Source organism: Salvelinus fontinalis, chromosome 6, assembly GCF_029448725.1.
Source record: "Salvelinus fontinalis isolate EN_2023a chromosome 6, ASM2944872v1, whole genome shotgun sequence".
NCBI lineage: Eukaryota > Metazoa > Chordata > Actinopteri > Salmoniformes > Salmonidae > Salvelinus > Salvelinus fontinalis.
This window is the reverse complement of record NC_074670.1, coordinates 26,106,826-26,133,733: the sequence shown is the minus strand read 5'-3', so window position 1 is coordinate 26,133,733 and position 26,908 is coordinate 26,106,826. Positions and strand designations below refer to the sequence as shown.

The following is a 26,908-nucleotide window of genomic DNA, read 5'->3' as shown; positions in this document are numbered from 1 at the left end:
ACAAACAAGGAAACCTGTTTCCCTGCATTCATTTTCAAATTGCAACATGGGAAGTCTTGACCGACACATTTCAGACCCGCAGTGGAAGATACATGATGTCAAAGACACCAGCTGGGAAACATGTGATGTCAGCGTTTACTGAGTGAAAGGTCATGCCCTCTCGCATCACAATGCGCCACTTGTCAACAATAGCAGACTGGAACATCTACATTGCACATATGCTGCGGAGTGAAAGCATGATTGTGCAGGAAACGTTCTCTTTCTCAGCATTTACTCTCAGAACAATGGCAATCGGTTCATCGTCACAGATTGCCACAGTTGCAGTATGAATTCCTAAAACGGGAACACTTAGAACTGGGACAGAACGACCAGAGCAGGTCAATGAAATGTCAAAATCCTCCAATACAAAACATGACACATCTGTGCTCTGCTCTGCCACGCTACAAAATGACAAAACAAATCACTATGTTGTATGCCGGGTCTCTCTGTCAAACATTAGGAGGCATGTTCAGTTGACTGTGGAAAAAAAATCTATCAAGCTATTCTGGTTTTGATAACTATTAAACACACACAGAGAGAGAGAGAGAGAGAGAGAGAGAGAGAGAGAGAGAGAGAGAGAGAGAGAGAGAGAGAGTACAGTAAAATCTCTTCAACATTATAGTATCCCTCTGTTTACATTCTTCTATGGAGTCTACAACAGTATTGAGGCAGCTACAGAAACAGGAGAACAAGTAAGAGAGTGAATGAATGCACAAAGGACCACTAACTCACAAAAGAGGAAGAGAGAAGAAGGAGGTTTCAGAGCTAAACAGCATCTGAATTAGGAACACACCAATCACCTACGAGGAGTGGGATTCCATCAATTATAAGCACTTGAGTGACATTTAATTCAAAGCTGGAGTTTAATTGCTAATATCAGAGCATAACTAAGCTGATAAATCATGGCTGATCTTAGTGAATTATAGATTAAAATAGCAGAAAACCTGCAAATTGTGTATGTCAGCTAACAGCTAACGCCGCATCTGTAATTGGTCTACATGTTTGCTGTCAGATGGAAGGGACTGTTAAATTTGTTCAAATCTCCAAATAGGAACTTTGGTCAAAATCAAGGGTCTCAATGAATGATATGTATGAGATGTGAGGGACGTCTTAATCCTCTGTATGAAATGAGAACTGATGTGGAAAGTCATAGCTATACAGGATGAGAAGTCTACTTTGTGGAATCATGTGCGTAGTAAGAGAGAGGTGAGAGACAGGGTCTGAAGAGAAACAAGTAGAAGGAGAGAGAGAGAGAGCGAGAGGGAGACAGAGAGAGAGAGTGAAAGAGAACGAGAGCGAGAGATAGAGAAATAGAAAGCGGGAGCACACAAGCATTCGAATAGGTCCTAATGTCTCCCCATTTAATTCCCCTCTCTCCCTCTCTCTCTCTCTTACTCTCTCTCCTCCTCTCTCTCTCTCGCTTTCGCTCTCTCTCACACACACACAGACTAACACATCCCTACACTGCATCTGCCGGAGCTTGTGGCTGTAGTTAAATTGAAATATTTCCCGGCGTGTGTCAGAAGCATGCAGAATGGTAATTATGACAGATCTGATTAGGCGGGCCGAGTCGGGAGGCTCCGGGCTGCAGGTGCGACCTTGTGCATTCCTGCGTGTGTAAATAAAATTAATTACAAGCGTGGGGGCGCGCGGCGCGTGACATCGGTGCGCACGGGGGGGACTCCCACAGGGGGCACCCTAATGGAATATTTTCCCCGAGTCTAATAATACAGTTGGTATTGACTTGAGGTAATTAGGGGGATCATTAAAGCGCTTTTCCCGGCGTATTTGCCTGCCTGATCAGATTAGCCAGAATGGGCCTCAGAACAAGCCCTGTGTGGTCTGTCAGAGGAGATAGTGGGAAAGGGCTGGAGCTGGAGCGAGGCTCTCCCCACACTGTTAGCCCGGCCTGGGAAGGAGAAGCAACGGGGGCGTGGAGGGTGAGAGCTAGCTCAGACTTGGGACAGCGGGGGGCAAATGTCGGGGAGTGGAATGTGGGGATGGAGGTAGGTACAGTAGGTGTGGAGGAGGGGGGCAAAAGGGCAGAGCGGAGGAGAGAAAGAGGGTGTGAGTGTGTGAATTAGAGAGAAACACACAGTAGAGTAGTACAGTAGAGAGGTATGTGCATGCTCAGTGGGGGGGGGGGGGTTAGAGGTGGTTGATGAAATGAGAGGCAGTGGGTTAGATGCTGGTGGGGATTCTTCTGTCCATTAAACAATAAGAAAAATGCTAATTTTAGAGGGAGGAGGAGGAACTGCCTTTTGCGAGATAATTCATACACTAAATTAATTATTCAGACATCTGGGCCTCCGGTTCCAAAAATTGTCTCTTTAATATTATAGAGGATCTGCCACCGTTTCCCCGACAACCTAATAACCAAGCAACCGGATAAATACATTAATTAATTAATAAACAGTCATGGCCTTTCTTTCCCTTTTGGTGATGCTCTCTCGTTTCTAATCTGCCTCAGCTTCGCAGGGAGACAATCCGGAGTCTGTAAACAAACAATGGAGATATTATGTTGGCCGTTGCACCACAGAAACAGAAGTGAAACTTTGGGAGGTGATTTATAACTTCACTCTGGATCAGCCCTATAACAGCACCACAGTCATTTTATCCATGAAGGAAAAATATTCAAGTTATAAAACCCTCACATTTTTTATCTCAGGTTCATGACTCATGGTGTAGGTGGTCATGCCCAGTTTCTCCCTAGGCTCTTCCTGCTTCAAAAGATCAGATATTGTTCAATTCTGTCAAAGCAGTGAGTCTACGTTCCAAATGTCATCTCCCGTAACATCTGCCTCTTAGACTCAGCAGAGAGAGGAACTCAGGAGGGGTCTATGCAATGAGTATTAAGGAGGTGGTTGGGCCATATGAGTGGGATGGATGTACAGCGTTCAAGCTGTCCCAGTCAAAAACAACCACACAGATTCCACTAACCCAGGAGATGAATCGTTTCAGAAATTATAGGCAGGGGGGGCAGGTCCAGTAATTCCACCACCACCCTCCTCCTCCCCTCTGTCTCTCTCCCTCTCTCCACCTTTCCACTCCAGACCAGCGAGGCACTCAGTGTCCCTCCCCCCACCCCCCTGGAGAGCTGCGTGCCAGGCGGGTGCAGGGTGACAGATGGCACACACCAGCCCCCCCCTGCCATCCCTGCACCAACCCCCCCCTGGTGGCGCAGTGGCGGACCAGATCAGTGCCATTCTGTCTCATTAGAGCCTGGCTAATTAGCGTAGCCTCTTCCAGGGGAGAGAGAGAGAACGAGGGACAGAGAGAGAGAGAAAGGGAGAGAGAGATAGGCACTTGGTGGTGGCGTTACTTTTTTGTATTCCACTGGTCACTCTGTGTGTGTGTTGGGGGGTATGAGAGCTAGCCCTGTGGCACAAGGGCTCCCGGATTGCTTGTTGTGTGACAGCAGGGACTCTGATACAGACAATCACAGCTCCCTCTCAGGATGTGTGTCAGGCAGTTTAGACACCAAAGCCATGTTAGGGGCTCCCCACGGCTAGCCTCCCACCGCTAGCCACCCATCGCTAGCTTCCACTCCTTTAGCAGTCAACAACATACAGCTAGCTAAACACCCTCTCTGTTAGCCTAGCCAATATGGATAGCCTCCATTTCACTAGCTAAAACAGATAGCTAGCTAGCTACCACCTCTACCGGTGCAGCTTTGTTAGCACTGACAAGGGCTCTCATCAAAATCTAGCATCCATCTTTTCGAACGCTATCACTAAAGGGGCGTCTCCTAATGCTAGCTGCGGATTCTGGCGGCATTGTCTCCTGTGGCTGGCTTCAAACCAATAGGCTACCTCATCAACAAAGGCTACCTCAATACTATAGTTACCCTCTAACAACCTGCTCAAACTAGTATACAGTACATCTCCCACAGATGAATGTTGGCTCTACTTTGAATTTGATTAGAACGAAATTTGACAAAAAAATGAAATATGAAGGGTTATTGGATTCTATCTTAATGTAATGTATAGCTTTACAAATACATCAAAATGGGCTGTAGTCTCAAGATATACTGTAGGCTGCATGACTGAATTTGATGTCAACCAGCAGCGGAATGGAGATTTTCAATTGTACTTACTCACTGCACCCAAAATGTTGAGGTTAAAAAGGTGATTGAAATGCTACTGTGAATATGAGAAAGAGACCTACCAGTTAAAGGCTGGCAGAAAGAGAGGTCTGCTGTGGTTACAAGCCCTGAGAGGGGACGGGATGGCTGTGTTCCAAACCCCATCCCCCACGCAACACACCCATACACACAACACACACACACTGGAGTGTAAGCCAATCTCTAAACTCCTGCTTAGAGCTCTCACACTCAGGGGACCACCACTGCTACCACCCTCTCCCACTCCACAGCCCCCTGCTCCCCTTCTCAGATCTCCTCCCCTCTTCCCCGCACTTCTCCTTTCCCCTCCTCTCCTCGCTCTATCTATCTTTCACAGGGGCGGGGCTAGACGAGGCAAACGCACACACAGACACACACAATAGCTGCCTGAGCCAAGCTCTCCTGTCTTTCAACCCCCCAACATTCGCCAGCTCTTCCAGGGTGGTGGGCTGCATATATGCGAGCGTGCGACCACCGAGAATTCCTGCACTGTGCCGGGATGGCAGGGGGCAGAGGGGGTACGGCACACCAATCAGACACGCATGTGCCAGCCTCCATATCGAGACTGAGCCTCCCCCGCCCCCAAACCCCCGTTCCTCCTGCCAGTCTGCACACCAATGGATGGACCCATCCCCCAACACCATCCACCACCACCAGCTCCTCACTCCCTAGCCCTCCAACCTCAGCACCAGCAGTCCCCACTGTGCTAAAGTGCAGAGCCTGGGCCAGGGTCTCTGGTTCTGAGTCTGAGCCTGGTGCGGAGTGGAACCGCCACTGCCCCTGGTGGTGGTGTGGGCCAGGAGGGCCACCAGCTGCCCGGGGAGCGCCCATTACGAGATGGAGCCAGAGATAAGTGCTCTCCCAGGCCCCCTTTCACAGGCATAATTAGCACACTTCTTATCTGCTGCTCAATTCACATTCACACCCTCCGCCTCCATCGCCATGAATGGAGGAGTAGGGAGACAGGGAGGAGAGAGAGAAGAGAGAGAGAGAAGATAGAGAGAGGGAAGAGAGTGAGCGAGAGAGTGAGAGAGAGAGAGAGAGAGAGAGAGAGAGAGAGAGAGAGAGAGAGAGAGAGAGAGAGAGAGAGGGGGGGGGGGGGAGAAACACAGTGGAAACCTGTTCACTCACAAACGATAATCTGAGAAGAGATATTTTTTCTCCCCCTCTTCTCTCTTCTCTTCCAAAAGTCTTTGAACTCCTGAACAAAAACAATGGTTTGTGCATCAAACTGCAATTTGGTAAAACAAAGATATCTGCCCCTATAATCATGCCAATCAGCGAAAAAAAAAAACTCCACAGATATTTCCAGATAATTTGGCCCCTGTTTAATCTATTTTCTATTTCTTCATCAAGTAACAATTGTGGAAACATTTTCAACTGTGCTCCACCAATATATCAAACCTTTAATAATAACGGCTTGCTCCGCATTTCTTTAATTCGTTTTAATAAGAGTTAAACTGATGGTAATTTTGCTCACACAAACCGGTATTCAACGAGTGGGTTGTTCCCTGGGCGAGATAACAGGCTTTAGCTGAGAGTCATTCAGAGCACAGCTAATATAAACAGGTTTGTTTTGTGTTAAAACACTGTCTGCTGTTCGCTAAACCCACAATAAAGGAGACATGTCATTATGGCGATAAATCACCAGTCGCAGAAGAGAGGAGAGTTGCACAATGTGGCGCTTCAGTTTTTGAACTAGTGAATGTCTCCAGATCTGGTTTTACATCGTGTTTTATTATTTTGTTTTCTAATGTTTCATCAACCACACTGGTAAGGAGTCAAAATGTCTCCACGACAAGTTCAGGCTGGAAATTTAAATATTATCTCTGTAAATATTGATGCATTATATTTCAAGCTGTATCATCCACAGAACTGTAACTAATAGTTTAATAACATACGTTCTCAATAATATAGCCTGAGACAGTCTTTTGTTCAACATTTTCTTTACATTTTTAGTGCCAATTTCTCCCAAAATGATACCAGTTTCTTTGTTAACCCTCTTCTACTGCGTGGCAAAGCGGAATATAATACTTATTGCATGTGGTGTTGTTCTGCAGGTCTGTGTGTCTGTATCAAATTGTGCTCTTAGTGGTCTGTGGCCTAGAACTGTATGTTGTGTGTACAAAAATGGCATCCAGAGTCTAAGTCAGTGTATGGATCTGTACCTGACTCTTGGAGGCGGCCACCTTGGCAAACAGAGCCTGGGACACCTTGGCCCTCTTCATCTCCTGCTGGATCTCGTCATATATGGAGGAGTTGATGTTGAGGATGCAGCTCTCCGTCTTGCCGTTCCACTCGCTGGGGAGCGGCGAGGCCTTCACCTGGGCAGGATAAGGAGTGTCAGCAAAAGGGTTGGAAAACAAGGTGATGCTGCCGTGTTTTCTGGATTCGGGGATCTGTCCAGATAGGTAAATGAAGGAAAGAGAACTAGGTTTAAAACATGGGAGACAATTTCACAATAAATGGTTTCATACAACTCATCATTTGTCTAATTAACTTCACTTAACAAATATAATATAACATATTGGTAACGCTTTATAATAACTTTTACTAATAACTATTAATAAATACATTTCTATTAATTGAATTACTCATAAATAAGTATTTATAAACAAAAATCTAAATTTTAAAACTGTTATGAGCAAATCATGCTACAATATACATAAAATGCCACAACATACATTATTACGAGAACCATGAATAGCAATGTTATTGATACAGTACAGTAACGGTGAAAGTGTTACAAAGAGATGGTTCATTGTTGTGTTTGCTTACAGGAGAGATGCCCACAGGGATTCTGGGGTTCCAGTCCTCAGGTCTGACGTTGTTACAGTCTTCTCTCCTGGGCTGCTGGGGAAACATAGACTTGTTTGTTTAGTCCCACCCTTAGAAAGGGGATTTAACAACACACGAACACACATTAGCACAGACAAACGTGCACGCACGCACACAAAAACACACACACACACACACACACACACACACACACACACACACACACACACACACACACACACACACACACACACACACACAACAAAAATTTGTTAGGCTGTATCAACACAAAGGTAGTATAGTTCATGTGCAATGACAACTTTAGTACACTGCAGTCTCATTGATGAAGCTAAACTGATCAGAAATCAGATTGCAGAGAGATACATGGAATTGAATCAACATCATTCCGGAGGAAACCCTTTTAACACTTGTGTGAATACTGCATTTTCTTTTTTAATTTACGTGTAGGCAATAATTAAATTACTCAAGTATTAATCTTATCAGTTACAAACTTGCCCAAAACAATCTGTAAAAATCACAAATAAATGTTTAATGAATATGTCTAGACATCTAACAGGGGAGCCATTTTGGTGGTTATGAAAAGATAATGGACCCCAAATTTATGGTAAACTGGAATGTTTTAAGATTCCTGGGAATCTTTTTAACCATTTATGACTCAGCAGGTGAGGGGTGTCCGTGTGTGTACTGACTACCAACAATTTCATCAGTAGCTCTAATTGTTAAGCCTGGGACATGCAGAGACTGGTGAGGGCACTGAAGCCACCCATGGGCACACATGAGAAACATACCTCCGCATAATTTTTTAGGAGGCCTATAAAAGCCTCCCTGTCTGCTCAATTGCTACCCTGACTGATTTATGTGGCTAAATCTCCCAACGCATTACTTTATACTTTATAGGAGCTGTCAGTGGGAGTCTGGCATATGTCCAGGCCAAGGCATACTATGATACAGTAGGACTCAGTCATAGGTGAAGGGAAGAATAGAAAAATGCATATTAGGGCTAATGATTATATGCTACTATGACGTTTCATGTTCAGCAAGAAGTAAATAACTGTATAATAAATGGTATGAATTTAGATGTAACCTATCGAGAATAATCCGGTTATAAAGCAGCGAAAAGGTCTGTGTATCCTGTACTGCCCCGTAAAATGATGCATTTAGTATACAAGCCCACCTCTACAACTATAAAAACTGAAATCCCAGCCCTGGAATTTGACTAACACAATTATTCAATCGAGAAAGTTGTGTGCACCTCCTGATCCACACGTTTGAAATGGACGACACTGAAGTAAAGAATTAGGGCCTGAACAGAGGTATGTCTGATAGCAGAAACATGGTTGAGTCTGGTCAATGTGTCGTTGTACGAGGAACAGCTCTCTCTCGCTCACTCTCTCGCTTTCTCTCTCTCTCACTCTGTCTCCCTCTCTGTGTCTGTCTCTCTCTCTTCCTCTCTCTATTGGCTTTCTCTCCCTTTTTCCATGTCCAGCTTTCACAGCCAACTGACTGTTGAGGAAGACCTGTGACTGCAAAGTGGCCTTTTCCTAGTTTAAAACCACTGGTTCAGAGTCTGATTCTTCCCTTTCCTTCCAGTTTTGTAAGGACGGCCACTGCGATCTGGCCATGCAGTCAAAGGGGCCTCCCTGTTTGGCCAATGGGTGACACAGGGACATTCTCTCTCTCCCAAATAAAAGGCAGTCTTCAGTCCGAGGCTGAACAGAGGAGGCCTTTGTCTGGCCCTCTCCGCCCCAGACACACTTGACCGCACTCAAAATGTGCTTAAGTGGAAAAGTTGCCACATACCTGTCCAATAAAGGACTTTGATTGTGGGAGAGACAGTGGAGAGCTGGTGGTCAGGCAGTTGAATGAGGAACTGACTGACTGACAGACTGGGGGAGATTCGCTCCTCCCCAGAACTTGTCGTCATTGAGTTGCTTCCTATTTTAAGAGTGGGGTGGGTAGTGGCTGTACAAATTAAGGTCAAAATAAATGCGTTTGTGTGTTTGTGTGTGTGTGTGTGTGTGTGTGTGTGTGTGTGTGTGTGTGTGTGTGTGTGTGTGTGTGCGTGCGTGCGTGCGTGTGTGTGTGTGTGTGTGTGCACGCTGCTCTGTCTGTGTGCATGCTTGCCTGTTCGTTCCATACCTGCACTGGCCGGGTGGGCGGGGTGCTGATGAGTGGCGCAGGCCCCATGGCCGAGGCAGCCGTCAGGCTCCTTTCCCTCTCGTCCTGGTAGATACGGTCTCGCTCGGCCTCGGGAAGCTGCAGGAAGTTCTGCATGGCCCGCAGGTTGACCAGCAGAGACTGGCTGGCCGTCTTAGGATCCTCCTCTTTACGCAGGATCTCAGACAACAGGCCCTGGGAGGAAGAGTGGGAGAGGGAGAGAGAGGGAGAGGGAGAGGGAGAGGGAGGGAGAGAGAGAGGGAGAGAGAGATGCCCTATTTGTAAGCCCTGAGAAGACTCATACATTGAGTCTACAGGAACTTCATGTCCGTTGTGAACATTCGATTTCTACTAGTAAACTCTCCCAGACCCAGAGGATGATGTAATTATTACAGCACATCGACTCAGTGAGCATCAGTGTAGCAATCAGTGTATCCGCTGTTCCTTTTCAATAGCTATGAATCCTGTCATTACGGGAATCACTGTACTATCAGGACTGTGTGATCGAGGCTTTTCATCCGCCGTTGGACACACACTAAGTGATCCATTTTCAGCTTCTCTTCTTCAATAGGTGTGTGATTTGGAAATAAACACAATTATTTTGTAATAAACAACTTGACATCAATTCTGTTGATAGTTAGACCAACTACCGGAGATAGAACTAGTGGCTCCGCTGTTTAACTAATGGTACGGTAGTTTAAGAAAACACATTGTGCTTGTGACTTAATGAAACACTGAAGGACATTGGAATAGATTAACTTTATGACGGAGCCAAGTATGTATAACTAGATACAGGTATCAACTCTGAACGGGGAGACAAGCTTTCATACTGACATTGAGTCCATGTCACAGGTATTCTGAAGATTATACGAGAATATGTGTGTGTGCGCATGTGTGTGTGTTATGTGTTTGCGTATACGCCTGTCTGTGTGTGTGCAATTGTGTTTGTGTATGCTTGCATGTTTATTACGCCCGGCCATCTCCCCAGTCAATCGGCCGCTTCTACAGAAAAGGGACGGCGAGCCCCGGAGCGTCCACCCCGCCCCGCCCCGCCCCGCGTAGACACCACACGCAGCATTATTAACACCCTCGGCAGAAACAGGAAGAGAAAAACACTAACACACAATAAATAATACAAGAGGAGGCTCTCAAAAGGCACATGACTATTTCTTCATACCGGAGAGATAAGGCTGAAAGGAGAAAGGCTTGTCAATTTGCACAAAAACCCCACTGTCTGCTTGCTATCCACTTAACTGCTTTTGTGGAGAGAGCGTCGGTACGCATTGATTCCAATAGATTCTTATCAAGAGGTTTCGCACACAACTTCAAAGTGGCGGAGGAGTAATGAGGTTTGCTGCCACCTCCCCCCAAAGTATGCAGAACATCTTAAGACATTATCTCTGTCAGGGCCCTGCTGCGCTGCCTGCCTGTAAAGTGAAATCACATGTCTTAGCAGAGGGAGGAGCGCAAGCCGTGACCGCGCCTGGTGCTCTGACGTTGCGGCTTGCCAGGTGTACTATAGCTTTTAAATTGTTGTGGTTGTGGTGCTAGGTTGTTGTAAGTGGTTATAAGATGAACTGTTTGTCGACAAGAATGCAGAGTTTGATTTTGCGGCACTACAACTCAAAACAATTCTGTCCTTGTGACAGATGTGTCAGAGCGCTTTGTCGGAGTGCTTTGGGGAAAGGCAAGAGTTGTGTATTTTTTAATTTCCAGTCCTATTAGCACATAATTCTATCTTGAGATGTTGCGATCTTTCCCCAAATCTCCTATCGGCATCAATGGGTGATTTATGCAAAAGTCTTGAGTTAAATTCTGCCCCTCCTCACCTGGGTCCTGTTGAAAGCCACGCGGGCGAACACGGCTTGGGAGATGCCGGCCCTCTTCAGCTCGTCCCTCACCCATTGGTATATCTCCATGGACACCTCGGTGTTGCTGGCTACCTGGGGCTCCAGGGGCTTGGTCAGGGCGTTTCGGTTGACCGGCGGGTGGTTGAGGTACTGCTGCGACAGCGACTGCTGTGCCAGGAGCCGGTTGACGGCATACTGCTGGTTGAGAATCTGGGCCATGACCAGCTGCTGGTTCACCAGCTGGGGGCTAATGGGGGTGGACACCAGGCCAGGGTGATGCAGGCCAGGGGGGAGCTGAGCCGGGCGGCCGGGGGTCTGGCCCCCACTGTGGGACGGAGGCGGCAGGGGGGGCACCGGGGAGGAAGGGGGCTGCTCGGCCGTGCTGCCCGGGATGGGCTGCTGGGAGAAGGTCAGATGGTTGTGGTTGTGGTTGGGGCCCGGAGGGGAGTGGTCGGACAGGCCGTCCAAGTCTGCTAGAGGAGGGGAAAGAGAGGAGAGAGAGGGTCAATTTAAACACTTTGCATACTGGCTGAAGAGTACAGCAGAAAATGCCCAGACAGAATGTACCAATGCACACTGTCCAACCCACTCAGATGAGTAAAACAGACTTTGAAATTGAAAACAGTGCATCAGGCCAAATCTCTGAGCAACAAAACTTTACAGCCTCTGAACAAACCTGTGTCCCTGTGATAAGACATAGCTGTTCAGACACTTGCCTGTCTAAAAAGCCCCACCCTAGATTCAGGCCCCAGATAAAGGGCCTCAGTGTGCGACCTGCAAACAGCCCCCAGAGCCTTGGCAGCTCCCGGAATTAGTTTATAAAGTTAGTTTATATGGCCCAATCATGTGAGCAATAAAAACAAGTGTGTGTGTGTGTATGTATGTTTGTGTGTGTGTATGTCTGTGCATACTGGGAGACAGATATTCCCTGAATCGCTCTTTATGTCCCTAATTCTAAAACAAGGTACGGAAGCTAGCCAATATGATATTTTTGGGGACGGCCTAAATATAACCCCAGGGAGGGGAGAGAGAAGAGAGAGAGAAGAGAGCGAGAGCGAGAGAGAGAGAGAGAGGGAGAGCGAGAGAGAGAGAGGGAGAGGCAGAGAGAGGGAGAGGGAGAGGGAGAGGGAGAGGGAGAGGGAGAGGGAGAGGGAGAGGATCTCTACCATGTAAGGAGCATCCTAGACATGACCTCTTCCTCGTGCCTAAGGAAAAATGAATGTACTATTTATGGTGTCTCTCATTTTGGGAATATTTAAGTCCATAATGGCAGCTTGTGAGTATTTTGAGCTCTGTCTAAATTACACGTCTGTGGATGAAAATAATAATTTAAAAAATCTAAGAGGATATCAAAGTGACTATGAGTGAATGTGAGGTTTCGTCAGACTGGATCTGCTTGAATCTTCTGAGGTTTTCTATCTAAAGAATTCATATAGATTTAATAATTTCCATGCACTGAACTCAGAATAGTATCGCTTAAATTATCCATATAATTTACACCTAGATGTGTGAAACTGCCAACATGGGGCCAAAAAATCATATTGAATCATATAAATCATATTTCTGAGAAGCATAAATTGGTGTTAGGAAGAGAAAATCTTCCACAAACTCAATATTTCAGCGAGAGATAAAAGATTGAGTGCCTGGAAGAGTTCCAAAAATCCACACAATAATCACAAGTATAGCAGCATGTTTTCTTAACTGTCAGGAAACACAACAACCGGCCAAAACTGTTATTTTCAGTGTTTGTCAAAACAAATTATTAAGAAAAAAAAGGGGGTAATAATTACATCTCTCCCATAATCCTCGCCATTCCCTGGCTGTGATACTTCGCTCTTGTTTCTCTACTCTGTGCTCACACACATTGCTGGGGGGCATGCTCACAAACACACACACACACGCACACACACACATACTGAACGCACACACACACACAGCATTTCCATGAAAAAAAAAAAAAGGGGCGGCAGAAAAGCACGGCAGGCCCTAGAGAAAAGGCAGCCACAGACGCGGGAGTCCTTGTGTGGAATTCAGCCACAAAAGAGTCCCGGATTAAACACACAATGGGAATGGGATGTGGGTTGAGAGAGGGATGGAGAGAGAGGGAGGGAGGGGGAGAGAGAGAGAGAAAGAGAGCGAGGGAGAGAGAGAAAGAGAGCGAGGGAGAGAGAGGGAGAGTTAGGGGGGAGAGAAAGAGAGAGAGAGAGAGAGAGAGAGAGAGAGAGAGAGAGAGATAGAAAGGGGGGGGGGGGTCCAAACCCCATGGAACTCTTTCTCCTGCTGGATAGGACTGCCCTGAACTGCTATCACACTTCAACAGAGTAGAGTCCACTTTGCCGGGTCCCATAGAGGCAGCTCTGACAGCAGAGACTGTCGACCAGGGCTCTTCAATGTGTTTAACCAGACGCATTTTCAATTACAGACAGTGTCTCGATGTAAGGCAATATAACTACACTGCCCATGGTGGTAGACTAAGTGTATGTTTATGAAACTACAGTGGCACTGAAGCACAAAGGAGAGACTAACATGCTCCCTTTCAACAGTGGCCTCTATGCCATCGCTGCCACTCAACGGGCACGCATAGTAGGCATCCTTTCATGAATATTGAGGTTGAGAGTGTCGCCACGGGCGACAAACAGCCACCTGAGGGGTGCCAGCTTTCGCAGGGACTAGGTAGGGACACAGTGCAGTGTGTGTGCCCACAGACGGTGTGTGTGTGGCCATGTGACGTACCTAGTGTATTGGCACGTGGGCTGTCGTGGAGGACACACGTCCCCAGGTAGCCCTCCAGCTGCGAGGGTTGGCGCATGCCTGCACAGACGTGTGGGCAAGACCGCAAACACACACACACACACACACACACACACACACACACACACACACACACACACACACGCACGCACGCACACACACACACCCCCACACACACACACACACACACACACACACACACACACACATAGAGAGGACAAGACACACAGTGCACAGGTGAAGAGAGAGAAAGAGAGGGTTAACGCCCCATACAATCTACATGATACATGACCAGGGGAAGAAAGGGTTAATGTGGACATAAGGGATGCCACAGCGTTGATACCCACTATGCTTCGCCTCATATCCCATGTACACATAAATATCACATTCTAAATACACACAGAACTTGTCTAAATGTGTAGTTTCAACATCGCTGCTACTTGAGATCCTACATTCTTTATGTACTCTTCCATAAACCATAAAGAATGTTAGGTAAAATGTGTGTGTACACAAGAGGATGGGTAAGGGGCCAGTGGTGTTATGTGTTCATGTTGTGGTGTTATGTGTCCAGACAAATGGAGTACGATATGATCAGAACAGTGTTCACAGGAAAAACCATGAAAACATTCTGGTCTTATATCTTGACCAGTGAAGATTCCTCAGAGGAGGAAGGGGAGGACCACCCTACTCAGTGAATTTCATAAAAATGTAAATAGTGAAACATTTAAAAAGTAATATTTTTTAGATAAAACTATACTTAGATTCACATCACCAAATAACTGATTAAAATACACTGTTTTGTAATGAAGGTTTACAGTAGTCTCAACAGCACTCTGTAGGGTAGCACCATGGTGTAGCCGGAGGACAGCTAGCTTCCGTCCTCCTCTCGGTACATTGACTTCAATACAAAACTAAGGAGGCTCATGGTTCTCATCCCCTTCCATAGACTTACACAGTAATTGTGACAACTTCCGGAGGATGTACCTATCAGAGCTCTTGCAGCATTAACTGACATGTTGTCCACCTAATCAAAGGATCAGAGATTGAATCTAGTACTGAAAGCATAAGCCACAGCTCGCTAGCAGTGTAGTGCATAAAATGGGGTGAGTAGTTTATTCAAAGCAAGAGAAAGAAAAGAGTTGAACAAATTTGAACAAATTTCTTCTAATATTTAAGAGAAGCAGCAGAGAGAGAGATAGCTATATTTTCTTGTATTTTTTCCACTTTCACTTTCACTTACTTTGCTAGCTAATTTAGCCTACTCAAACACCTGGCTCAAACAGAGGTCAGCCAGTGTAACTGCTAAATTGCTTGCTGTACACTGTACTGCGTGATTGTAGCAGGTTTACTAACATGTTAGTTCTAGTAGCTATGTTGACTTTGACGTTAGATAATATGGTGACAACGATGTAGGCTGTGTGTAGCAGTTAGCGGTTCTGGTATGAAGGTTTGGCTTGGAAAGATTTTTATCGCCTGGTCACAGACAGCTGATGTGTTGTTGTGCACTGAAGTCCACAAGCAAAGGGAAAAGGTGAGAGGAGGAGAGCGCGTAGATGCGAGAAGGAATTATACAACGAGCAAAGTGATGATGCTGTTTGTATGTGGCTGCTATGTAAGTGAAATGTGTGTGCGGGTAATCAGGTGTGTATTCATTCCGTTGATTCTGTTGAAAAAAAAAGTTTCTGAAACGGAAGCAAATGGAACAAAACGGGGACAAATCTACCTGAATTTGTCCAATAGAAACTCTCATTTGGAACTGTTTGAACTAGTGATTACACCCTAGATCAAATAGATGCAAGCAAGAGTGTGCAAGAAGGTATTGAATGTGTCACTGTCTTTCATCTTGATTACTTCCATTTATCTCTCGACCAGTTCCCCCAAGTTATAAACGTTTATTCGTAGGCTAGGTTGTAGCAAACTCATGATGGGTACAGGGAAAATTAGAGTTTTACGTAGTAGCCTAAACCTGTTGATGTTACATTGAGCTGGGTTAATGGAATATGAATGACAGTCATACAATATGCTGTAATAGAAATAATGCCATGCTCATAAAAAATAAATCGTCCTCCTTAATCTTAAACAGCACCGACCGCCACTAATCTTGAATGTAATCAACATGAGCACGAGCTTGTATAGGAAGGTGGATTTCTACACAGTAGGTTGAAACCAATACTCTAAATGACTGTATATTAAACTCTATTAATATGACTGGTATAGTATTTCATGACCAAAACACATCAAATAGACAGTATCTGAATTATGTGACCTAATTTCCAAAAAGGGACAAGGAGGACTAACCGAGTAATCTAAAATACAAAGCCAGCCCTGTTCTACTTTGACAAGGAAAAACAGATTGATTTCAAACCAGATGATAGGCAGGAAAATCATCCTTACTGTATGTCATTTGTAGGTAACTGAAACAGTATTCATAAACAAAGGTCGCGGACCTCAATTTAGTCTGTGATTTTGACAGCCATTACTGAATACTAAACTACATCTGATAAGCAATAATAGATTACTCTGAATGGATTCAGGAAAACCAGTGAAAACATTGTGCACCTGAGCAGTGTACAGGGAAATATCTGAGAAGGGCCATCATTAGATGATGTGATTGAAATGTGTTTAATGTACCGGGAAGAGGGGGGGGGGGGGGGGGGGCATGGGGCAGACATATTGGAATGGTGATTGGGGGGTCTGATAAGACAGTGTTAGTGTAATATTTTGCTTACCCATCATATCTTTTGTCTTCTTGAAATGTTTATACCAGCGCCCAAATTCCTGACACTTCGCCGCCGACACATTTGCATAGTAAGTGCTGTTCACAATGGAGGAGATCATACTCTGAAAGAGAGAGATTGGTAAAGAGAGAGAAAACCTTCAGGATCCGCAATGTGCGGCACGAGGACATATATTAACGCTGGTGTGACATGCACTGATACTGTGTTTTTTGGTCAAAATGAATAAAACATTTCGGTGCACAAACAACAATATTCTAGCAAAGACCATTTTTTATCAGTCATGCACAAATCTTGGTCTTGTCTTTCCAAATGTAAAACAAATCAAAATGAAATATAAGAGGTGTGTCCCTTTATAGCAAATGCCACGGAGTTTGAGAGAACCTTTCTGGGAGGAAGGCAAATAGTGAGCTTCACTGAATTAGCGGCCTTGTTGATATGCAGGGTGAAGTACTACAGTAAAGAGCAGTTTGCTTTCAAAAAGTAAAATAACAAACAGACTATTAAAAGTTAGCATCTGGAAATCAGGCAATGTAAACAGATGAATCTTTTCTTTTTTCTCCGGCTCTCCACAATATGTTAAAAAACATCTTCAAGAGACATAAGGCTTTTATATCTGTGCCCTCTCGCCTTCTCCACAATTGACTCTACTCTTCCTTATTTATTTCTCGCAAACAAGGCGCAGTCTTCTTTTCATTAAATGTTTTAACACCTTCCTGGCCTGCGGGTGAATAGCAGGAGAAATTGTTTTGATTGTTATAAATATTCAAAAGATGAAACCATCTGTTTTCAAATTACAGGTATGCCATCTTTATCATATCTTTAATATGAGCACTTGGGGACGGGAGGGAACCTTCTGGCACAACAGCACTTCAGTGAACAACGCATGGCGCTGGCAGCAGAGCCGCAGCCACATCTCCCACTCCTCCTCACCGGAGATGGAAGACGAGGAAGGATCGAGTCTGCTGCTGTGGATCACTATGGCCCTGATGCTGAACTCCTGACCTCAACACCGCTACACAACCGGCATACATTACAATCCCGGTGAATTGCGGAATGATCATTGAGGATGAGTTATTGAGGATCTGACAATTGGTATCTTCAGTAGTGTTAACAGAAAAATGGCACATACAGTACAGTATATCAGCTGAACCAAGTCCATATGAATGCACTATTTTGGTGAGTACAGTGTAGTCAGTATTGTGGCATAATGGGAGCTATTCCTTGGGCGTAGCATGCTATATTTACAGTATCTGGGCGAGGCGGAGCCAGCTATAGCAGGGCCCACCCAAGACACACTTCCTGTGTTCATCTTTGACACAGATGTTCTAATAAACAGTCCTCATTAATCAGGCATCTCCCTCCATACATCACGCCTCTCACTGGGGCACACACACACACACACATACACACACACACACACACACACACACACACAGACAGACAGACAGACAGACAGACAGACACACACACACACACACACACACACACACACACACACACACACACACACACACACACACACACACACACACACACACACACACACACACACACACACACACACACACACACACACACACACACACACACATAGGCACAGACATGGTACACACACTTGCCAAGCCATGCAGATAACCACCGCCACCTCGTGCCCACGAAGCCTCTGCCAGCCAGTGGCCATCAACAGGTAGTGGTGGGTACTGTGTGGCACCAGGATGCTGCTGTCTGCCTGCCCTGGGCCCTTTAAGTGATAGCCATCTACAGCACAGGAGCTTATCAGTGTCCCCAGGAAGTCGCACAGGGCCATTATCTGCCCCAACTATCTACTCCCCTTTCCGTCATGGGAGAGAGACGCATGAAAAAGACACGTTGGTAAAACCTGCCATGGCCTGCAAGCATATTGCACACACACATAAACTAACTAAGACACCGTACACACACCCTTTTCTTGTTCCCTAGCTCTGATTGTGGCTAATATCTTGCTTCTCCCCCCACAAACATCTAAAACTAATTACAGTCAATTCCACACCAATTGGGTTAAGCGTCCCCACCCCTCCCCACACACGCACACATGTCCGCACGCCTGCACACATACACGCACACATACACACCAATAGGCCCTACCGCTACCTCAGCCGCTGGCAGACTCAGAGCAGAGCCCAGGCTCACAAAGATGGCATTTGATGGTTATTTGCTGCTATGCAACAGGACAGCTGCTCTGTCACGGCCGCCCGATGGGAGGAAGGAGGGGGCAGAGAGGCAAGGGGGGCCTCTTTTGTTACCTTAGTTTCAGAGGAGCCTGGGGGTTAGGTTCGCTCCCAGTCACTGAGCCGGCACTCTCAGAGAGGGTGGTGATGAGGAGAAGGGGGTGGACGGGAGTCAAACTTTTTAGTGAGACCCCATCTACTTTTCCTCTACTGGGGGCATTACACTCAAACTCCATCTGAGCGCAGTCAAATGATATTCCATTGGGAACGATAACAATAGTCACAGTGGTGAATAAAGTCTCTTTTCTCTCAGGCCCCCCTCCCCTCTCTTGGAGTCGGAGTCTCTTCAGGGCATTTGTAGGCCAAACACACAAAGCATGACTCCCCGCCACAAAAGAATGAACTAAATGTTTGACAAGACCCAGAACAAAGGCGCCGTTTTTTCAAGATCCCCCCCCCCTCTTTCTTTCTCTCTTTGAGCCCTGTTCTGAGGTAGGGTTCATTCTCTCCCCCAAATTCTCTGTTTGTTAACCTTTCTCTCCCCAGGATTACCCTCCTGAATATCAAGGAGACACTAATCCTATAAAAGCTGCCAATCATCCAAGCCTCCAAACACGCCCTTTCCTCTCCCCGGGCGCTGTTGGCTTCCCAGAAGCCTTAGGAGCGCCTCGGCCTCTGTGGCTTCTCACCTGCCGCCCATCACATCCCCCTCAGGCACTATCATCAGAGACTCTGAGCCAGAGTTTAATACTGATAGGAAACAGCAGTAGCCACGCAGATCTAATACTGGGCTCAATGGCCCAAATGAGCGTTGAGACTTATAGAGAGACCTATGAAAAGCAACAAGATACCTCTCTGTGGGTATAGCAATGCAGATGTCAGATATTTTAATGTCGGGCCATCTGTGAGCCCCTACAATGCAAGTAAAATGATAGCTGCTTAGAGTATATCATATATGATATTTGGGATTAACAATGCACATCTCAACTATCATTTCATATTTCCGGTAGCGTGTAAATCAGACCCTCTTACCTACACAGAGCGTCTTACAATGAGTAAATAACAATGGCTGAACAACGGAGTGAAATCGAGCAGCGATCCTATCCTCTGAGCCTGCGCGGTTGGACCGCACCACAGAGAGTGGTTCACATACGGACCGTAAACAGGGTGATTACCGGGCTGAGGGAGAGAGGCGGCACGGCTCAGCCTGAACACCACCGGGGGACTCTTTACATCATCGCCACGCTCTGCCAGGCTAAAAACACACACACACACACACACATAACACGGGCCTCTGGGTGACCATACAGCAGCCTCGGTGAGGGGAGAGTCCACTCCATACCGCACACCATAACATACACACTCCATACCGTAAGCGCTCACACACACACTCTATATCGTAAGAGCACACACACACACCCAGACGGCTCCTGTGATAGATATACTGCAGTTTCTTTCCTGCAGAACAGCTTCTGTTATGAGCTATGATATATGACAAAAGATGTAATCCTATAGAGTCAAGCTACTTGAATACAGAGTGAGTGTATTACATAATGGTCTGAGAGAAAAAACTCCAAAAACATACATATTTCTAGCCTGACGTATAAAGAGGAAATCAAGATTATTCTGGGTTGGTCCATTGTTTACCCAACAATAACCCTGCATTCAATCAACAGTACTGCTTCTGCAAATGAGGGAGGAAGAGAAGAAGAGTGGGGGGTGCATCTATATGGACGACAATGGGTATTGATTTGGATTGTCTATGGAATTCTCCATCGTGTTCCACTCTATCAAACTCTGGGCATTTGAAAAAGGGACACTGGCAGTCTTTGGCAAATGGAATAGTGGGGGTTTGTGGACGGCTCCAGCACCTGTGATAAGGGACATTCTTTTGCCAGAGAGCTCTGGTTCATGTCTTTGAGTAACTCCTTGAGGGCATTTCTTACTGTAGAGTGGGTCCACTGCTCTGGCGGCAGGTCCTCCAGTTTAGGACAACTGTGAGATGAGATAGGAGGTAGGAAGGCGAGATAGAGAGGGAGAGAAAGAGAAAGGAATGAGGGTGGGGGAGAGGACGGAAAACAGGGAGATTGAGACAGGGGAGGAGGAAATACAGAGAAAAGAGAACAGAGAACAGGAGAGAGCAGGAGGAGAAAGAGAGAGAGAGCGAGAGATGAGCACAGGGCCTTGCTTTCCTGCTGCAAGCGCCCCTCCAAGACAGACAGATTTCATTTGGTGCATCAAGCAGATGCATCTGGAGATTGCTCTCTCTCCCTCCCTCCCTCCCTTCTCCCTCGCTCTCTCTCTTTCCCTCTCTCTCTCCTGATTGTTCTGATTAGTTAATTACTTTATACAACACATCTGCTGTATTGATGCATGAATTATACATCAGCTGCATGTGGCGACTATTATTTCATGTTACTTCTACCTTCCTGGCTCGATGTGCTCGGCGAAACAATTTAAGGTGTTACCGGCTAGATTTCTGTAGCGGGGGGGAAGGAAATAACAACATGCCGCACGTAAAACCACACATTTTTGATAAAAAGACAAATAATGTATGGGTCTATGTGATATACAGATGAATGTACTCTATTTACAGACAAGTGGACCCCCTTTCAAACCAGATCATTTTAATGAGGGGGAATTCGAAAACAAGCAGGTCTCCAGTGAGAGAGCCCTGTTCGCTTCAGATAAGGATCTCTTCATTTGATCAAGCACGCGCCACGCAGACGTCACGTGTGTGGGACATATGGCCGTGTTCGCATTGCATGCATTCCTAAATTATGGCAACGACAAAAGAAACACGTGAACCGCACACTCCACAGTTGGTATGGGTGTCTATTGAGTTTATGTGTGTGTGGTGGGGGAGACGGGTTGCTATTGTCTTCGAGGTTATCAAAATGTTGTAGGTACTTTGATATGTGTAATGCATATGTAATAAACAGAAGGTAGATAGGTAGAAGTTTGAGGATTCAAAGATAGAGGGCGAACACACACACACACACACACACACACACGGCTCTGGTTGAGGCTTTGCCAGAACACCTTAAACGGCTGTAGCAGCTAGAGAGCCTCTGGGGAAAGCAAAGGAACAGAGGGGAGGAAAAGAGAGGAGGGTGAGTGGTGGAGACAGACAGCTATCCATGCTGGAAATCAACACAACCTTCTGTGTCCTGGCTGGTGTGTGTGCAGAGGAGGGGAGGAAAGAGAGGGAGGGAGAACAACCTGTGTGTGTATGTGTGTGTATGTGAGTGAGTGTGTGTGTGTGTGTGTGTGTGTGTGTGTGTGTGTGTGTGTGTGTGTGTGTGTGTGTGTGTGTGTGTGTGTGTGTGTGTGAGTGTGTGTGCGTGTGTGTGCACGTTGCGTGTGTGTGTGAACAGCCCCCCAGAGGGTTGCATTAGCAGTGAACTAGTGAGGGTAGGGCTGAGTGTGTGCAGCTGGCACAGGCCTCTACACCAGCAGTACCAATCTCAGTGTGTGTGTGTGTGTGTAGTCTGTGGCTGCTATGTGGTCTGTAAACAGTATGTGTGGGCTGTGTGGCCAGACTGGTCATTAGAAATAGACGCCGATTTTGGATGTTTGAAAACGTCCTGAGAACGTCGATATATGCCATCCTCGGCTCTCACAACAGCAAAAAATATATAAATATTGCCCAGCACTGGGCGAGAAGTGATGATGATTGGAGCTGGGACATGCTGCTTAGACCACTGTGCTACTGCAGTTCACAATGCTCTAGCAAGCTTTGAGAACACTGTGAATACTGATGATACCTGATGGTAATATTGCATGTTTTTTTATTATTTTATTGTAGCCCTTTCCTGCAATCAAATAAACTAGTGGCCTTATAAGTGGAATGTTATAAATATTTTTCATAATTTCATCATTAATAAACATACTTTCTTTTTACGCCGAAAATCTGTGTTTCTATGTCAAATGGTTTCGGTATATTTCCGTCTTCTGTGATGTATATAAAGTGTAATATTGGGATGCAAACTCAAATAAGATTTGTTTAAGACTACCAAGAAACACTCTGTGTGACCCTGATTTAGCCCACTGGGGTAAAAGGTTAAGCCTTCCCCAAACCATAGCCCTAACCTTAACTATTAATGCCCAAACTGTTAACCTTTGAGTTGTTTCTGTTTGAATCCTGTAACCATGTGTAATTAACCCTGTGACCACGCATAATGAAAGCGGAAAAAATAGACGTTCATCCATAATATGTTGAATTTCGAATTTCGAAGGGAAACTATGAGATCTTGTTGGTGTGGCTACTGACTGTGGTCAACGTATTACATTTTTGTATTTATTTCACCTTTATTTAACCAGGTAGGCTAGTTGAGAACAAGTTCTCATTTACAACTGCGACCTGGACAAGATAAAGCAAAGCAGTGCGACACAAACAACAACACAGAGTTACACATGGAATAAACAAACATACAGTCAATAACACAATAGAAAAAGTCTATATACAGTGTGTGCAAATGAGGTTAGATGAGGGAGGTAAAGCAATAAATAGGCCATAGTGGCGAAATAATTACAATATAGCAATTAAACACTGGAGTAATAGATCTGCAGAAGATGAGTGTGCAAGTCGAGATACTGGGGTGCAAAGGAGCAAAATAAATAAAATAAATAACAGTATGGGGATGAGGCAGTTGGATGGGCTATTTACAGATGTGCTATGTACAGGTGCAGTGATCTGTGAGCTGCTCTGACAGCTGGTGCTTAAAGCTAGTGAGGGAGATATGAGTCGCCAGCTTCAGTGATTTTTGCAGTTCGTTCCAGTCATTGGCAGCAGAGAACTGGAAGGAAAGGCGGCCGAAGGAGGAATTGGCTTTGGGGGTGACCAGTGAAATATACCTGCTGGAGCGTGTGCTATGGGTGGGTGCTGCTATGGTGACCAATGAGCTGAGATAAGGGGGGCTTTACCTATCAAAGACTTATAGATGACCTGGAGCCAGTGGGTTTGGCGACGAATATGAAGCGAGGGCCAGCCAACGAGAGCAAACAGGTCGCAGTGGTGGGTAGTATATGTGTCTTTGGTGACATAACGTATGGATGGCACTGTGATAGACTGCATCCAATTTGCTGAGTAGAGTGTTGGAGGCTATTTTGTAAATGACATCGCCGATGTCAAGGATCGGTAGGATAGTCAGTTTTACGAGTGTATGTTTGGCAGCATGAGTGAAGGATGCTTTGTTGCGAAATAGGAAGCCAATTCTAGATTACATTTTGGATTGGAGATGCTTAATGTGAGTCTGGAAGGAGAGTTTACAGTCTAACCAGACACCTAGGCATTTGTAGTTGTCCACATATTCTAAGTCAGAACCATCCAGAGTAGTGATGTTGGACGGGCGGGCAGGTGTGGGCAGCGATCGGTTGAAGAGCATGCATTTAGTTTTACTTGCATTTAAGAGCAGTTGGAGGCCAAGGAAGGAAAGTTGTATGGCATCGAAGCTCGTCTGGAGGGTTGTTAACACAGTGTCCAAAGAAGGGCCAGAAGTATACAGAATGGTGTCGTCTGCGTAGAGGTGGATCAGAGAATCACCAGCAGCAAGAGCGACATCATTGATGTATACAGAGAAAAGAGTCGGCCCGAGGATTGAACCCTGTGGCACCCCCATAGAGACTGCCAGAGGTCCGGACAACAGGCCCTCCGATTTGACACACTGAACTCTGTCTGAGAAGTGGTTGGTGAACCAGGCGAGGCAGTCATTTGAGAAACCAAGGCTGTTGAGTCTGCCGATAAGAATGTGGTGAATGACAGAGTCGAAAGCCTTGGCCAGGTCAATGAATACAGCTGCACAGTATTGTCTCTTATCGATGGCGGTTATGATATCGTTTAGGACCTTGAGCGTGGCTGAGGTGCACCCATGACCAGCTCTGAAACCAGATTGCATAGCGGAGAAGGTATGGTAGGATTCAAAATGGTCGGTGATCTGTTTTTTAACTTGGCTTTCGAAGACCTTAGAAAGGCAGGGAAGGATAGATATGATAGATAACGTAAATGGTGTGTACAGTTTTACAGTAGGTGCTTTGAGCAAACCTGACTGCCATGCATGGTTTTTGTATGGACTGGATAGCTACCATTGCTATGTCCAGCCCATCCATGACTATGGGGTGTATGGCGGGATTCCAGGTATGTCTTTGCAGTTATGGCTAGTGCAAGGTCTATGGCTATAATGCTAATTTGAGTTAGGGTGGAAGCATGGAAAGGAATGGAAGGCCTATGTGTTGGGTGTTTAACCCAAGTTAACTAGGTACGCATGCTACACTAGGCTGGTATAGCTGGGTGGTGGGTTCAGAAGGGTGATGTGGTTGGGTACTTCACTGGACTTGCATTGGGTGGGTAGTTGATTGGGCAACAGGGCGTGGAGACTGACCTGTGCAGCTGAATTTTCAGCGTGACCACATGGTACACGTCCTGCAGCATGTCTGCCACGGTGGCGTCCGGTGCGTCCGTCACGTAGGACAGTGGGACCGGGTTCCACTTGCCCACCTGAATGAGACCTGCAATGGAAAGAGAAACACAAACACAATCAATGGTAAATGTTATGTTTCTCAAAGTTAGACGCATACAGATAAACATTTACAATCATTGATTGATTCTATATTTTTCCGCAAGGCCACATTAAGATTGACATTTCTTTTCCCAGTAAGCCCCGCCCAAGTCTGTGTGTTAGAGTTGCAGTCAGCTGCAACGGGTCCCACCTTCACTCCCACTGAGTGTTCTAGCTAGAGGTGTACAGAGCAGAGAGGCCCTGAGAACTCCTGAGAGACATGTAGTTGCATCCCCTGTCTGGGATCACTGTTAGCCTACGTTACTGAGCCTTCAGATCAGCTAGGAAAGTATCAGAGGCCTGGACAGCTAAGGCGGTTGTGTGTGTGTGGGGAGAGGGGGGAGGGGGCAGTGTGTGTGTGTGTGTGTGTGTGTGTGTGTGTGTGTGTGTGTGTGTGTGTGTGTGTGTGTGTGTGTGTGTGTGTGTGTGTGTGTGTGTGTGTGTGTGTGTGTGCGTGTGCGTGTGCGTGTGCGTGTGCGTGTGCGTGGGTGGATGGATGGAAGGGGGGGAGTGTGTGTGGGGTAAGCTGTGGGAGAAGCCAAATCATAGCAGGGCCAGTTCTATAGTTCGTGGAACGGGCCTGTGTGTGTGTGTGCATGCCTGAGTTTGTACGTGTGTGTATATGTGTATGTGTGTGTATGTGCGTGTATGTGTGTGTGAGCGGGTCATCAATAGAGTGGGGGCTTGTGCCAGTCCTACCTTTCGCCTGTGCCGCCGAGCTGTGCGAGTAGCCCAGTGACAGAAGGGCCATCTCGATGAGCTGGTTGAACAGCATGTCTTTCCTGACCAGCACAAACTCGGCGTGCTCCTCCTTGCTGTCAAACTCGATGGGGCTCTCGTAATGCTCCACCACGCAGAACACAGGGAGCATGTTGCCTGGAGAGACACAGACAACACAGCGAGGGCTCAGACATGACAAATGGTGACCTTCAATGGGGGGATTAATAATACATTTAGACACAGCTGATACAGTCAGGCTACCTCTATTCATGAATGAATGAATGAATGCCAGTGCCATTCGTATTATCAGTGACAGCACAATGATAAATATTGCATCGTTTTTTATTAGAATTTCCATATTAGCCTTATTCACATTGATAGAACTAGTAGTGGTAGTAGATGTGGTGGTATTGTGATTTTAGTTATTCAATCATGATCAGTGACATCATGATTAAAGTAATGATTTCACTGTTCTTAGACATTATTAATGACATCATTATTCAATTTGAACTAAAGTCTAAATAAATTGAATGCTGTTCAGATGAATCTTGGCCAATCTCAGCTTTCAACCACTTTTTGGCTGAGATCTGTTGATTCATTGTCAAGGAGCTCAGATCACATTAGACTGCTTCTGCCTCTGCTGTCAACCCCATATCACCTTCCCATGATGCACCGCTCCAAATCCCAACACTCTGGTGCGCCCTGAGGTTTACTAGTCTGTGTAAACACTGCACTGCTATTAGGTAGAAAACGAGCAATCCTTGTCCAAAGACATTGAGTGTTCGAGGTGCACTGTGCAAATTTTACATTATACCATTTGGGTTAAAAACTGCTTTTGATATTTCGGAGCATCATAACTTTTTGGTTAAAATGTTCCTCTATAGCCTTCAGTGGTGATGATATGCCACACATTATTCATGGTGTTTGAGCAGTTGCAATGAACCATATTTCTAATGTCCGGCATCCT

General features: G+C 45.9%; 1 protein-coding gene across 13 annotated transcripts in view; it reads right to left on the bottom strand.

The window, feature by feature from the left end:
- The window catches only part of LOC129857477 (DNA-binding protein SATB1), a 54,582-nt gene that overhangs the window by 13,740 nt on the left and 13,934 nt on the right, over window positions 1-26,908 (bottom strand). For 3 of the 13 annotated variants that reach the window (XM_055925757.1, XM_055925764.1, XM_055925758.1), the window contains exons 3-11: window positions 25,921-26,097; window positions 25,045-25,171; window positions 20,536-20,659; window positions 16,449-16,560; window positions 13,702-13,779; window positions 10,948-11,441; window positions 9,086-9,313; window positions 6,941-7,015; window positions 6,331-6,561 (exon numbers count right to left, since the gene is read on the bottom strand). In XM_055925757.1, the coding sequence (XP_055781732.1) occupies window positions 6,331-6,561; window positions 6,941-7,015; window positions 9,086-9,313; window positions 10,948-11,441; window positions 13,702-13,779; window positions 16,449-16,560; window positions 20,536-20,659; window positions 25,045-25,171; window positions 25,921-26,097 (1,646 nt within the window). The remainder of the gene's footprint in view (window positions 1-6,330; window positions 6,562-6,940; window positions 7,016-9,085; window positions 9,314-10,947; window positions 11,442-13,701; window positions 13,780-16,448; window positions 16,561-20,535; window positions 20,660-25,044; window positions 25,172-25,920; window positions 26,098-26,908) is intronic. The other 10 variants (XM_055925770.1, XM_055925763.1, XM_055925767.1 and 7 more) reach the window with 9 other exon arrangements.